Source organism: Branchiostoma floridae, chromosome 5, assembly GCF_000003815.2.
Source record: "Branchiostoma floridae strain S238N-H82 chromosome 5, Bfl_VNyyK, whole genome shotgun sequence".
Classification (NCBI taxonomy): domain Eukaryota; kingdom Metazoa; phylum Chordata; class Leptocardii; order Amphioxiformes; family Branchiostomatidae; genus Branchiostoma; species Branchiostoma floridae.
Genome location: NC_049983.1, coordinates 23,147,735 through 23,160,996, shown reverse-complemented (window position 1 = coordinate 23,160,996; position 13,262 = coordinate 23,147,735). Strand labels below are relative to the sequence as shown.

The 13,262-nt window shown below is 40.0% G+C and overlaps 2 protein-coding genes across 2 annotated transcripts in view; one reads left to right on the top strand and one right to left on the bottom strand.

Moving 5' to 3' along the window:
- LOC118415740 overlaps nt 1-3,445 on the top strand; it is a 56,785-nt gene extending 53,340 nt beyond the window's left edge. Inside the window, exons 4-5 of the mRNA XM_035820526.1 lie at nt 811-974; nt 1,515-3,445. Coding sequence (XP_035676419.1) covers nt 811-974; nt 1,515-1,579 — 229 coding nt within the window. The 3' untranslated portion in view covers nt 1,580-3,445. The remainder of the gene's footprint in view (nt 1-810; nt 975-1,514) is intronic.
- LOC118416307 (leucine-rich repeat and immunoglobulin-like domain containing-NOGO receptor-interacting protein 4) lies at nt 1,675-10,283 on the bottom strand. The gene is made up of 2 exons (XM_035821396.1): nt 8,028-10,283; nt 1,675-1,703 (listed from the first exon to the last, which is right to left on the bottom strand). Exons 1-2 carry the CDS (start codon nt 10,003-10,005, stop codon nt 1,675-1,677), a joined length of 2,007 nt encoding a protein of 668 aa, XP_035677289.1. The 5' UTR covers nt 10,006-10,283.
- Nucleotides 10,284-13,262: the final 2,979 nt, after the last annotated feature.

Here is a 13,262-nt window from a genome sequence, read left to right as displayed (position 1 = left end):
TATATATAATAGGTGTGGAGAGTTGGCTATGCTTTCTGACCCTTGCAATGGAGCCTGCTATGGAGGTTAGTTCTATGTCACTGCAGCAGAACTTCTTGTTTTGGTGTGTCTGGTTGCTCTGGTCAGTGGTTAAAGGGGCATTCCACTCCAGAAGAGAGTGTTATTTTCCAATAGATAATGTATCAATGAATATATGATCAGCCGACCTTTTACGGAATTCCACTTGTGGCGAATTACGCAACGTGTGTTTGTAAAACAATATGACACTCACTAAACCCATGCAGACCCTACCCATGTATTCCCTATACGTGTAGACACTTCCTTTATCGTGAATATTTTCGGCAAAAATGAGGGGCTCACCAAGAAGGTTAATTGTTCACAAGATATCAAAGAACACATGTCTAGACGTGTTTTTCTTAGCGCCCTGAAATTAGCTTTGTATCCTAACTTAAGTCAGGCTCATTGTATTCAGCCATAGGCTGAGATTGATTTAATTTAATAAGAGGGTACATGGGGAGTTTTGTAGAAGACTGAATCCTTTTTGATGCGCTTGGGGCTAATGGGTTCTTTGTCGTATCATGGTACATAGCATACATTTGTCACTTCTACAATTAATATCTATCGGAAAATAACAGTCCCGTCTGGAGTGGAATGCCCCTTTAAGTGGCTGGCTGCTTTTAGCCGGGTACAGAATGCTGGTCTTGATTCTATGGTGCCTTACTTTGTAGCTGCAGGCTATATAATAGTTGTACAAGTTGAGCTGACTGAATATTACATTTCTGATGTTTTGTTCTATTCCTTCACCACCAGGCGTTTCTTCATCCACCGTAGCTACGGAGGCTGTGCGAATGACCGGGGATGGCTGATCGTCCTTGATCCTGGAGCTGAGTGTCCTTGGGAGAAAAGGGTGAAGAGCAGGGGAAACAACCAAATCCTGTTCTCCAGGAAGGCCGACAGCGTTCAGTACGAGCGAGGTATTTTCAAGCATTCAGTTTCATACGTGGCAGCACCATCATCATCATCATTAGTAGTAGTAGTAGGAGTAGTAGTAGTAGTAGTAGTAGTAGCAGTAGTAGTAGTAGTAGTAGTAGTAGTAGTAGTAGTAGTAGTAGTAGTAGTAGTAGAAGTAGTAGTAGTAGTAGTAGAAGTAGTAGTAGTAGTAGTAGTATAGTACATGTAGTAAACGGGATGACTTAAGCTAAAGGAATAAAAGCTTCGGTAACCCAAAGACCGAATTAACCGATCCTGAAGCCCAGCCCATTGTCTTTATTCAACCTTCACCGGCCGGCCTCTCTGGAGGCATTGGCGTAAGTTGTTGGGGGTGGGTGGGGGTCGATTCGCGATTGTTAACCCGGAATACGCCTGGAAAGTAAAAATGCCGGGAAAGGAATATGATATCCCGGGAAGCTTGTTTTGACCCCGCTTCGTCAGGCCGGGCTATCCTTGGCCGATCTCTCAGCTTATGTTTGTCTCATTTTGATACACTTCAGCTTTTCTTCTTTTTTTTTTTGCAGACTGGGGAAATGTTGGGCAGGCGGACGCCCTGGCGATCTACATCCAGTCCTGTTCAGGCTATTGAAAGCCTCGTACGCAAAGTGAACAACATGCATAAGGTGGGTTCACACGTGCGTATGTGTTCAAGACCGTATGAGATCCGTATGGAGTTCTCGGCCTCTACTTGGCTCCACAGGTGACAGTAAAAACTGTAGAAATGGCACAAATAAAGATGCTTAACATGCCAAAGGACTTAGCTGGCCGGGAAGTATGGTTTGCGACCCAGCTAACGCGTCCCGGTCAGCTAACGCGTCGGGCTTCTTACCTGTCTATATGTGTTCTATTATTTTTCCAGCAACCTGTGGAGCCTGGTAGAGGCTAAGACTTCCATGCGGACCTCAAACGGACTTCAATATATACATATACGCACGTGTGAACCCACCTAGGGCTGTAATAGTGCTTAACTGTGGACTCCAAGCGCTTTAAAAAAGCTGACATTGAAAAAAAAAATTTCTGAAAGAAAAGTCTTCGGATATATCTTCTTCCTGTGTTTTGGTTAAAACAAAGAACAGTGGTAACGTTACAACCCTTATAGGGTTGCTCAACTTTGGGGATTTTTTTCGATGATTAATTTTTTTTCTTTCAGTGTCTTTATTTGTTGGACGTTAGAAATGGGGATACGTAGTGAATGACTAAATAGCATATAAGCTGCTACAGTTGGCCATTGCGATATTTACTCTATTATTATACTAGACCTGGAACTTAGTAAATAGAACAATAGAACCGATCAACGGAGCATACTTGTGTGCCACATGCACGTCAAAGACAACAATATTAGCATTTGCTACTATGAAAGATCATCTGCGATGCAAGAATACTAATTTGAAGATCTCTGCAATAAGGGTGCAAGTTGTTTAGGGCTGCGATAAAAAGGATACTGCTATCAAGCAGTTTGCAGTTTATAAAGGGGTGTTTTATCACATAATGCATACTCACTAACTCACCCAGTTCCACAGCGAGTAGCAGTAGGAGAAGTCTGTCCACAAAGGGTCTCCACCAATGGCAGTCATCAGCCGATCTGGTACACTACATATCCTCACCTCACCTCACCTCACCTCACCTATACCTTGACCTCTGTATGGGTCGTTGGGGCACCATGACTCCATCCACTATTCTTCTCCACCTGTCTCCGTCCCCTGCCGCTCTTATGGCTTCTGCTAAACTCAACCCGGTCCTTTCTTTTATGTTGTCTTCCCATCGTTTCTTCTGTCTTCTTCTCTTCCGGCTTTCTGGGACTGCCCCTTGTATGGTTTTTGCTAGCCCAGACGTCCTTGCAGCATGATCATTAATAAATGCTTATATAGTACATATACTATATACTCGTAATAAGTATGCAACTCCACCTGTATGGGGAATTAAACCCAACTGACATTGCTCCCACTTTGTAGCAGTTCCTCTAAATGTCAATCATCATCATTATTGGTCCTTCCTATTACGAAGTGAAGCTAGCAAAGTTTATTCTCTAGAATTGCTTGTCAATCGTTGCTGAGAGAACTTCATGTCCTTCTAAATTAGCATGACATGAACTTCTAATGTCAATAATGGCAAAGAAAATTAGAGTCTTGCTCCATAAATTGAATGTAACTGTAGTATCTCCTTGACAAAGTAATGCATGTGTCCAGTGCTGAAGTAGCTTGAAAATCTTAGAGGGGTCAACGCTTATAAGGGAAATAAAATGCAGTTGTACCTGTTTTGTACTGATCATAACGAAAAACAAGATTTCGATCCTCTGACAATACCTTTAAGCTGGATATTTCAACACTCAATGACAGGAGTCGGAGTTATAATCATGATGATGATTGCTGACAAGCAACTTTTGAAGCAAGTTCAATGCGACATCTGATACGATCTTGCCTCCACTGTGTTTAATCTGCCCTTGACGTTGTATCAATAAAACTAGTTCAACTGCAAAACTATGATGCTTCGATGTTTCATTATAATATTACATTAAAAGTGCGGTCTGTTTTACATGGAACCGGAATACGATGTTGACATCATGTAGATTTGACAATTCATCAACGTTACTTGATGAATTGTTTTGATACAATGTTATACGTAACAGGAGTTGAAGAAGTAACAGGACAATGCCATTTCAGGTAGTTTGATTTTATAATGTAGAAAGATAGAATGAGATAAATTATAAGAGCTTTTATAAGGTAGAATACCATAAGAGTTCAATCGGTAACAGGACATTACAATACGATTTCAAACAGTTTCATTTTATGAATACACACACACACTGTAATCTTAAAATATGTTCAAGTGAAAAAGAAATCCTTTTTTCACTCTCTACTTCTACCGGGGCAAATTTGTGGCTTCGGAGCCCGGCCGGGGCTACATCCCTGACGGTCACCGGTGCAATTGATACTGTAGAAATTAAGAGGGGCGAGTAAGAACAGAAAGAAAGAAACATACATACCAACACCCGGGATCGAACCCGGGGCGGCGGATAACAAATCGTGACCGCTATCGCTGTCGCCACAAAAGCTCCAGAGCCCGTTGGCAAGGACGGTAGGCGGTATTTGAACACCACTGTTACACTACTCCCCTTTTCTTTTCAAGATTCGTCCTCGAATCTCCGAGATCGATATCCCTGTGTGGCACATCTTAACCTGTTACTCACAGTGTAGCACATCCGCTAGTCTGTTACTCACAGGGCCGGCGTGGGACGAGTAAGAACAGAAAGAAACAAACATGCCAACACCCGAGATCGAATCCGGAGCGGCGGATAAAAAACGTGACCGCTATCGCTGTCGCCACAAAAGCTCTAGAGCCCTTTGGCAAGGACGGTAGGCGGTATTTGAACACCACTGTTACAATACCTAGGCCTAATGCTTTGGAATTAGGGCCCCTGCCGGGCAGTTAACGGGCTGTTTTGTCAGTTTCGGGCGTGTCCCCTACGTGTCCCCATGGGGTACCCTGTCACTACCGGGATATTTTCTCGCGCAACGGACGTTCAGCGCTGCCTGGCAAAAGAGACCGTGTACGTACAGGGTGCGTCGAATGTGGGTATATTTGTAGTAATGTTGTTAGTAATGTTGCCGCAAAACAATAGGAATGTCAAAGTTCTAAAACTGCTACTGATTCTCATCCTGTAAGGTTCCGGTTCGGAATTATATTTGACCATATACTTAGGGTTATTATGTTAACCTTTACGGAAGGTGAAGCTCCGGAACTTCCTGGTTTGATATCTCGAGTTCTGGACATGTTTAGGCTATAAGTTATTAGTGGTAGACAGCTCTTGATGCCGAGTGGCCCCTTATAATTAGCGGCTTGTTTTGGAACTGCAGGGTAGGTTAAGTGTCAGACTTTGAAATGGTATAACTCAAGAAGGGGTTGACCGATTGTCATAATTTTTGGTATGTAGATAACTTGAGTGATGCTTCATATAATTACATATTATTTATGCAATTTGGAATATAATTTGCATAATTAACTAGGAAATCGTCTAAACACGCTCTATTCCATTATCATTACCATTGCAACATGTGACATTTGTAAGTGAGAAAGAGAAGAATATTGAGAAAGAGAAGAATATTGGTAGATATATATTATGCAAAATAAAGACCTAATTTGCATAATAATGGAAAAAGGCTATAATGTCGTTGTAGTAAATGACGGGAACTTCATACTTGTAGCATTTGGAAGTTATGTACAGGTGAACATCGTTGGACATTAATTATGCAAATGAGGTCATAATTTGCATTAATTATCAGAAAATGTGATTAAAGCCTTCTTTCATAACATAGATTTTTACGTTTGTTGTTGGTGAAGGAGATGATCAGTTAATATAATTTATGCAAATGAGGACCTTATTTGCATAATTAATGGCAAACAGAACTAATGCAACAGTTGTAAAGGGTAGAATCATTTGGCGAAGGTATGGGGTTTATCATACTCTAGTTTACTATATGAAAGAAATTGGAATAAAATGTGTGGGTCACAACACCAGCAATCGCTGTCTGTGTGTATTGTATTGTCTACAATCTAAGTAAATTCGAAGTCAATTAAGACAGGGTATCAACATTACGTTTAGTAATATGTTTATTCTTGCGTGAAAATTACGCCGCCCAGCGGTACCTTACAAGAAGGCAAACGGCAAACACACAGGCCATCTTGTATGATCTGCATTCCACGACAGATACTTTGATTCATGCTTCACATATACCATATACCACAATCTCACCATCTACTGACTTTTAAGGACGTCCACTGGAAAGTAATGAACACAATGAAATTTGTTGGATTTTGATAAAAGACTTCAAACTATATGCCTACCACCCTCCTTTCAAATTTGAGTTGCGCAAATTATACTTCTGGGTGAAGCTAGGAACCTGCTAATCGCCCCCGTAACTTAATTAAGTAAAAGTATTCACAAATAAGAGATGATATAGAACCTCTCCAACTTTATATGGATATTATATGTTGCTTCGAGTATATGGATGGCGTCAACGCGCGCATCAATTCGTTTCCCGAAATAAAGGTTTCGAGCATACGGTAAATCGAACAAAACAGCTGCAAAATGCGCAAACATATGATATAGATTGCATACAATAGTGTCAAAATCAAAGTTAGAAAATTAACAAAATTATGAAAAATAACAAAATTATGAATCGTTGTTCGTAATACCATACTTTACATCTTTCCTGACCACTTAGCTTTCCTTATGAATGAAGGGTTTTTTCCAGCTAACTTTTTTCTTCGCAACATAAGATTGTCCTTACTAAACTAAAATACACTTTAATTTATACAAGCATTATTCTTCATTATTCTGAACGCCAACTCCTAACGCCTCCAAGAATCAGATAACAATCACTTTAGAATATCCTCGTCAAAAGTTCATATTCACAAAATACAATTGTGCAATAAAAGTCATCCATTTGGTGCAACGTCAGAATGGCAGCAATGACAAAAACAACTTGATTTGTTACTTACGTGATAGAAACTTAGTCAAGGTCATATTAGAATAATTAAGTTAACTTCTATTCAACTACAAAATTTAGTCAATGTCATATTCACAAAACAAGATGGCGGACTCAGTTTCCGGATTCGCAGAGGATGGCATCCATATAATCGAATCAGCATGGCCTTACATGCAAAAATAACTTACTTTCATCTGCTTACATTAAAAATACAATCCACTAAACGTTTAAAAAAGGATTTATGTGTTGTTGATGTATTGCTGAACTTTTCCTTTGTTTCTACATTCTACAACAAGTTGCAGTATTTTTTTCTGCATGGATCAGAGCTTAAAAACCGTAACCGTAATTTCTCACACAAAGAAAAAGCATTGGACTTACGCAAATTTTCAGCTCACCAAGTCCAGTCTTTGTAAAGTGCAGCATGCAGCACGTGACGTTAAAGAAGCAGTTGATTGCTCATTTTTTGACAAGAAATGGACTTGGACCGTACAAAATGTCATTTTTGGGGTCAGAAAATTTAACTCTGACCTGGAATGGCCCTTTTGAACACAGATGAACTTTCAGATAACGTTTCAGTACATGCTCTTTATGAGAAGTCTTTTTTCAAATACATGTACACCTCAGAGGAACTATAGAGCTTAGTAGATGAAGCTGCTTCGCCGTTGTCTTTCCCATAGATTATCTGGGAAGTGCCTTGTACTGATTTATTAATCTTATACACTGGCTGAACAGCAGTGGGTGCTTCTTTCTTATTCTCGTCGTCATAGTTGAATTTAGAAGAAGCATATTTTGTTTTCTTATCTCTACCATCAAACTGCGGAACGTCCATTTCATCTTTAATATCATCAGACATTATTTCTTCATCGCCATGCATGTCAATCTGTGGTAAACCACATGAGTCAGGAGATATTGCTTCCCCTCCGTCTTCAAGCGTAGCCACATCTTTCATTGTTGCCAAATAAGCAGATACTATTTGGTCATCATCATCATCAAAAGTATACGTGTGCTGCATATTAACTGAATGAAAAGATACTGCTTCTTCATTAGTATTCTCGTATACTTCATCATCAGTATCATTTTCATACACATTTATGTCTGGCTTAGATACGGAATCAGTTGTTACTGTTTCATTGTCATTTTCATGCACGTTTGTGTCAGGCCCAGATATGGAATTAGCCTCCGAAACTTCATTGTCATTTTCATACACGTTTGTGTCATGCCAAGCTATGGAATTAGCCGCCAAAATGTCATTGTCATGTTCATACACGTTTGTGTCAGGCCCAGAAATGGAATTAGCCGCCAAAACGTCATGACCATGTTCATACACGTTTGTGTCAGGCCCAGATATGGAACAAGCCGCCGAAACTTCATTATCATTTTCATACACGTTTGTGTCAGGACCAGATATGGAAGTAGCCGCCGAAACGTCATTGTCATTTTCATACACTTTTGTGTCTGGCTCAGATTCAAAACCAACTGGTACTGCTTCATCGTCATTTTCATACACGTTTGTATTAAACACAGAAACACAGTCAGCTGTCACAGTTTCACCATCATTTTCATACACGTTTGTGAGTAACACAAATGTAGAATCAGCTTTCAAAACTCCATTGTCATTTTCATACACATTTGTGTGTTGCTCAGATACGGTATCCGCTGTTATTACTTTATTATCGTTTTCATACACGTTTGTGTGAAGCCCAGATAGAGCACCAGTTTGTGCTTTTCCTTGGACCACAGACATACTAGGGATTTTCAATTTGGCCGCACCCGTTCCAAGAGTACCTGGAAGCCTAGGTGCCCCTCCGTCTACATCATAGATGCCAGTGTGTACAGCTACCATATTGTCAAAAGTGGCAGCGCTTACTGGTACCAGAGGCGGTTTTTTGATACGTTGCTTGTATAAAACTGCATTCGCAGCACAAAATATCACCAGGACCGATGAAACACCAATGGGAACATATAAAGAGAAGGGAGTCCGGTTATCATTTCTCTTTGACGTGACATGTGTAACGGGTATTGAGATGTGTGCTGATGTCAGCATTTGAAAGTCAGTGGTTAGTATACGTGTAGCTGACGTGGAGCCAACAGGACTTGCTGCAATACAGATGTACAGACCAGAATCTACTGCAGTGACATTGGTTATGGTGATGGTACCATTCACATCCACAGTCACCCTCCCACCTGACTCAACAGTTACATTCCGTTCAGATGGGAGGGTGACTGTGATGTCTGGTGTGGGGATCCCGGAAACTTCACACCTTAGAACGAGTGTCTCCCCCTTTACCGATGTACTGTTCCCACCTACCACTTCAAACCTCACAATTCTAGCTTCTTCACAGATCAGATCTTCAGGGTTTATATCTTTAAGCTTTCGCCCAGAAAACCTGCTGGGCTCATTACATGTGATTTGATCGTCAAACAGTGACCCAATCATGTTCTGCCTGAAGGGAACCATCCTACAGTCACACTGCCAGGGGTTATTCTCAAGGTTTATAGTTGAGATCAGCACCAGGTCATCATATCCTGACAGCAGCTTAATTTTATTCTTATTTAGCCACAGTGTCTTTAGTTGGGGTAGGTTTGAAAACATGCCGGTCTGAATGTTACTTATGTGATTGAAGCTCAGGTTCAAACGGTCAAGGTGTGTTAGATTTACAAATGAACCAGGCGGAATGATATTTATCTGGTTAGAAGACAGGTCCAACAGCGAAAGCTGTGGTAGATTTGAAAAAGTCCCAGGTTGAATGTTATTTATCTGGTTGGAGGACAGATCCAACGTTTTAAGATTGGGCAGATTTGAAAATGACCCAGGTTGAATGTTATTAATCTTGTTAGAGGGCAGGTGCAACATGCTAATCTGTGGTAGATTTGAAAATGACCCAGGATGGATCTTTTTTATCTGGTTGGAGGACAGGAACAATTGCAACGTGTAAAGCTGTGTTAGATTTGGAAGTGACCCCAAAGCATCTTGGATGTCATATATCTTGTTAGAGGACAGGCACAACGTGCGAAGCTGTGGCAGATTTAAAAGCGACCCAGGTTGAAAGAAACTTATCTTGTTAGAGGACAGTACCAACGAACTTAACCATGGTAGATTAGAAAATGACCCAGGTTGAATGTTAGATATCTGGTTGGAGTACAGGTCCAAAAAGCTAAGCTGTGGTAGATTAGAAAATGACCCAGGTTGAATGCAAGTTATCTGGTTGAAGTACAGGTCCAGCCGGTAAAGCTTGGGTAGATTTGAAAATGTACCAATTATTATCCTTGTTAGATTGTTTCTACTTAAGTCAATGTATATTATGTTTGTGTACCTGGAGAAGTCAGACTGATTCAAGGATACAATTGCGTTCCTATTTAAGTAAAGATTAATGACGCTTATGGGGAGATCTTGAGGAACACTTCTGAGGTCTTTGTCAAGACAGTAACAGGATGATAGATAGCTACATGTATCACACGGTGAGACCGGTCCACTTTCCTTCAGGATCATCAGCAGAAGAATGAGATGTATCTCCAGTCTGCTAGACATGTTCTGTATGAGGAAAGAAAAATATCGTGTAGATAATCTTGCTTTTGCAAGCGCCTATTGTCTAATATGCTTTGTCACAGTCAACGGACTAAATCCCACAGTCTAGGCTGCAGTCCTGGGCCCTATTTACCTGCAGGTCCTGTGTGCAGCCAGTTGCCTTCACATATTAGTCTTATTGCAACAATCACACCGCATCGGCATAATTGTTCCCAAAAGTGTTTGAGATTTGGTTTTTACATTGTCATTGTCAGCAGAGTGGTAAATAAGCAACGTACAATATACACCAAGAAACAAAATAACATAAAAATTCTGCAACAAGAAATTTCACAAGGTGTTGCATTCAACATATGACGGTAAACTACGAGCTCCATACTTGGCATGTTTAGGTGATGCATGTTTTTATACAGAGGACTGGGAGTACTTTGCAAATGACCGATCCAGAGGGAAACGAATAATGACCATAAAAATCAGAAAGAGCTAGGCTGATGCACAGTGGAAAAGAAATGCGGATTCACAGAAAAGAACTTTGCAGCTAACGACGGACTCGAATGAAATTACATATATATATATACATATGTGTGTGTGTGTGTGTGTGTGTGTGTATGTGTGTGTGTACATATATAGAGACTGTCGGTCTCAAATAGGTTTAATGTGAATCAGGATTTTAGCATGATAGATATTGGCCATACATATTTTTAGGAAAGGTAATGTATCTTATGATGTAATGTAGCCGATGAGACAAGCCAGTTACTATTTAATATCAAACGGATTGATATTCTGTGCATTACATGTCATCAAGCTGACTGCAAATTTAGTGACAACCCTCGTGCTTGTGTGCAGAATAGTCATACGTGTACAAAACTTAAGTCCGTCCAACAACAGTAACATTAGAGTAGAGTTCCATGATGTAGCCGATGAAAAAGGTAATTAATTCCCCACTCTTCATCCTACAAGGAGACTATATTCTATTTATTCAACTATATATTTTACTTCAAAGGAATTGATAATCTTACATTTTATTGTCTGGAAATTTGCTGGCAACGATGGGACCCGTTTGCAAGATACTCGTATGCGTAAAAGAACATGTAAAGTTCGTCCAACAGCAATAACAAGAAAAATCAATATGTTCTAGTCAGTGTTAAAATTCAGTCTTTCTTACTTTCCCATTAGAGTTAAAATTCGAAGTAATTGAAAGTTATAGGCTAACCTGATGTAAGGAATTCTCCTCTTTTAAATAGGTCTGGCTGCCGCTCGCCGGAGACGTAAAAAGGGCCGGATCTGTTACGTCTGATTATCGGTTCAAAACTAACTCCACTTGAAGCGTTAAAGAAGGACAATCCGGAGTCTGGTAACGTTATATGATCAACTACTATCTGACACAGGCGTACACGACACACCGTCTGTTCACCACTGACTGCTCTCTCACTTTTGCACGGGGATGTGTAGCGTATACTCAAGGTATGAACCGCGCCTGGTCTATCTAGACTAGTTAACAGTGCAGGTAAAGCCACATGTTGCACGTCAATGGATGATAGAATCCGGCCTAAGTCCCTTAAAGCTTCAAGCCCCATGTCCTTTATTGTACAACATTTTGATCTATACCTTATAGCTAAGACAAACCCGAAGTGAAAGAAATGTTTCCATCCAGTTCAGAAGGTAGACAAATTAAGATATTATTCGGCTTACAGCCGACTGTGCCTTATTAACGCCCACATACTGACTGAAGCTTTTTGTCACATAAAGGCATATTGTGACTCTTGTTTGATAATGAAACAGTATGAATCACCGGCTGTACATCAATGGTTGATCAAATCCGGCTTAAAACGGTTGAAGATCAACATTTCAGGTCCTTTCTTTTACATTGTGATGTGTACCTTTCAGCTAAGACAAATTCAAAATGAAATTATGCTTTAATCTTTACGCTTTCATTTCGCTCAGTAGGTAGACAAAATTGAACTTTTCGGCGGATGTGTCCACACCTACGCACTGGCTTTGGAGGTTTTGTACACAGGCACGTTGTGACTCATGATAGATACTGAAACAGTTAATAACTGTGTATGCGCTGTGTTTTTGTATAAGAGTCACTCTGAGACTATGAACATTTCTCTGACATTACTACAGAAAAACTAGGCAAACCTGCACCGGTAAGCCAGAACCAATTTGTTACCAACAACGATCAAAGTCTTGAGGTCTTATCAAGTTTTCCTTTCATATAGAAACGACAGAAAACGGCTGTAAGTTTTACCCTCAAAGTTAGACTTTGTCATAATCCCAACTGGACTAAGGAACTATGAGAAGCTCAGATATTTCAGTCACGAAAACATAGATTGGCTGACGGACAAAAGGAAAACATGAAAATATAGACTCAAAAGACGTATAAAGCAAGCCTCTTTGAGATCTGGGCTTGGAGAGTGATTGAAAACTGTCCTACATGTAGAATATTCTATCTAACCATTTTACTTTAACCCTATTCAGACCGGGCTTTTTTGGTCGTCCCTGGACCGGGGGGGGGGGGGCTTTTGAGGCCCTCCACTTCTAAGTCCTCTAACTCTTGAACGACGTACCGTAGGGTCACCAAATTTTCAGGACATGATATCGACATAATATCTGACGAGTATTTGACGTTTGACGTTACGTTGACGTAAGATGACGTAATTATGACGTCATCAATTTGATTATATTGGCCGGACCCATGAAAAAAGGGTATTCTCAGAAAACTTCAAGTTATACTACAAAAATGTAACAACAAGTGCAGATAACAGAGCAATAATGTTTATTACGACTTGTATTGCCAATAGCAACATCGATGACGTCATAAAATGACGTCATGCACATCTAAGATACGAGTTAGGCTCCGCCATATTATATCCACCACCTTGAATTTTTAAAACTCCTTTTTTGCAACAAATAATCACAAAGGGCAATGGAAATAGACTAAATTAATTCATTTAGATGGTTTTTGATGAAAAAATACCAGGCAGTTACAAATTTTAAGGGATAAGTAGCTTGTTATTCTTGATCTGGCCAAACGGTCCGCCATCTTGGATTTTGGGCTGATGACGTCATCAAATTAGCATACTTTATGCATATATAATTATGAAAGATATGCTAAATAATATAGGATTTTATTTATGTAACAAAATAGCAGTAATATAGCAAATAAATGTGAAAAATACATTGTTAGAACCAAAAATAGTGATTTGGGGCAAAACTGCCTGTCAGCAAACGGTTGCCATGGCAACACGAAAAAATGGAAA

Bases quoted from the DNA above. Each gene is read 5' to 3' on its own strand.
- LOC118416307 (XM_035821396.1), bottom strand. From the start codon at position 10,005: ATGTCTAGCAGACTGGAGATACATCTCATTCTTCTGCTGATGATCCTG. The intron at 1,704-8,027 runs GTGAAACTGTGA...CCATTTCTACAG, and splicing joins AAACGTGTATGAAAATGATG to TTTTTACTGTCACCTGTGGA.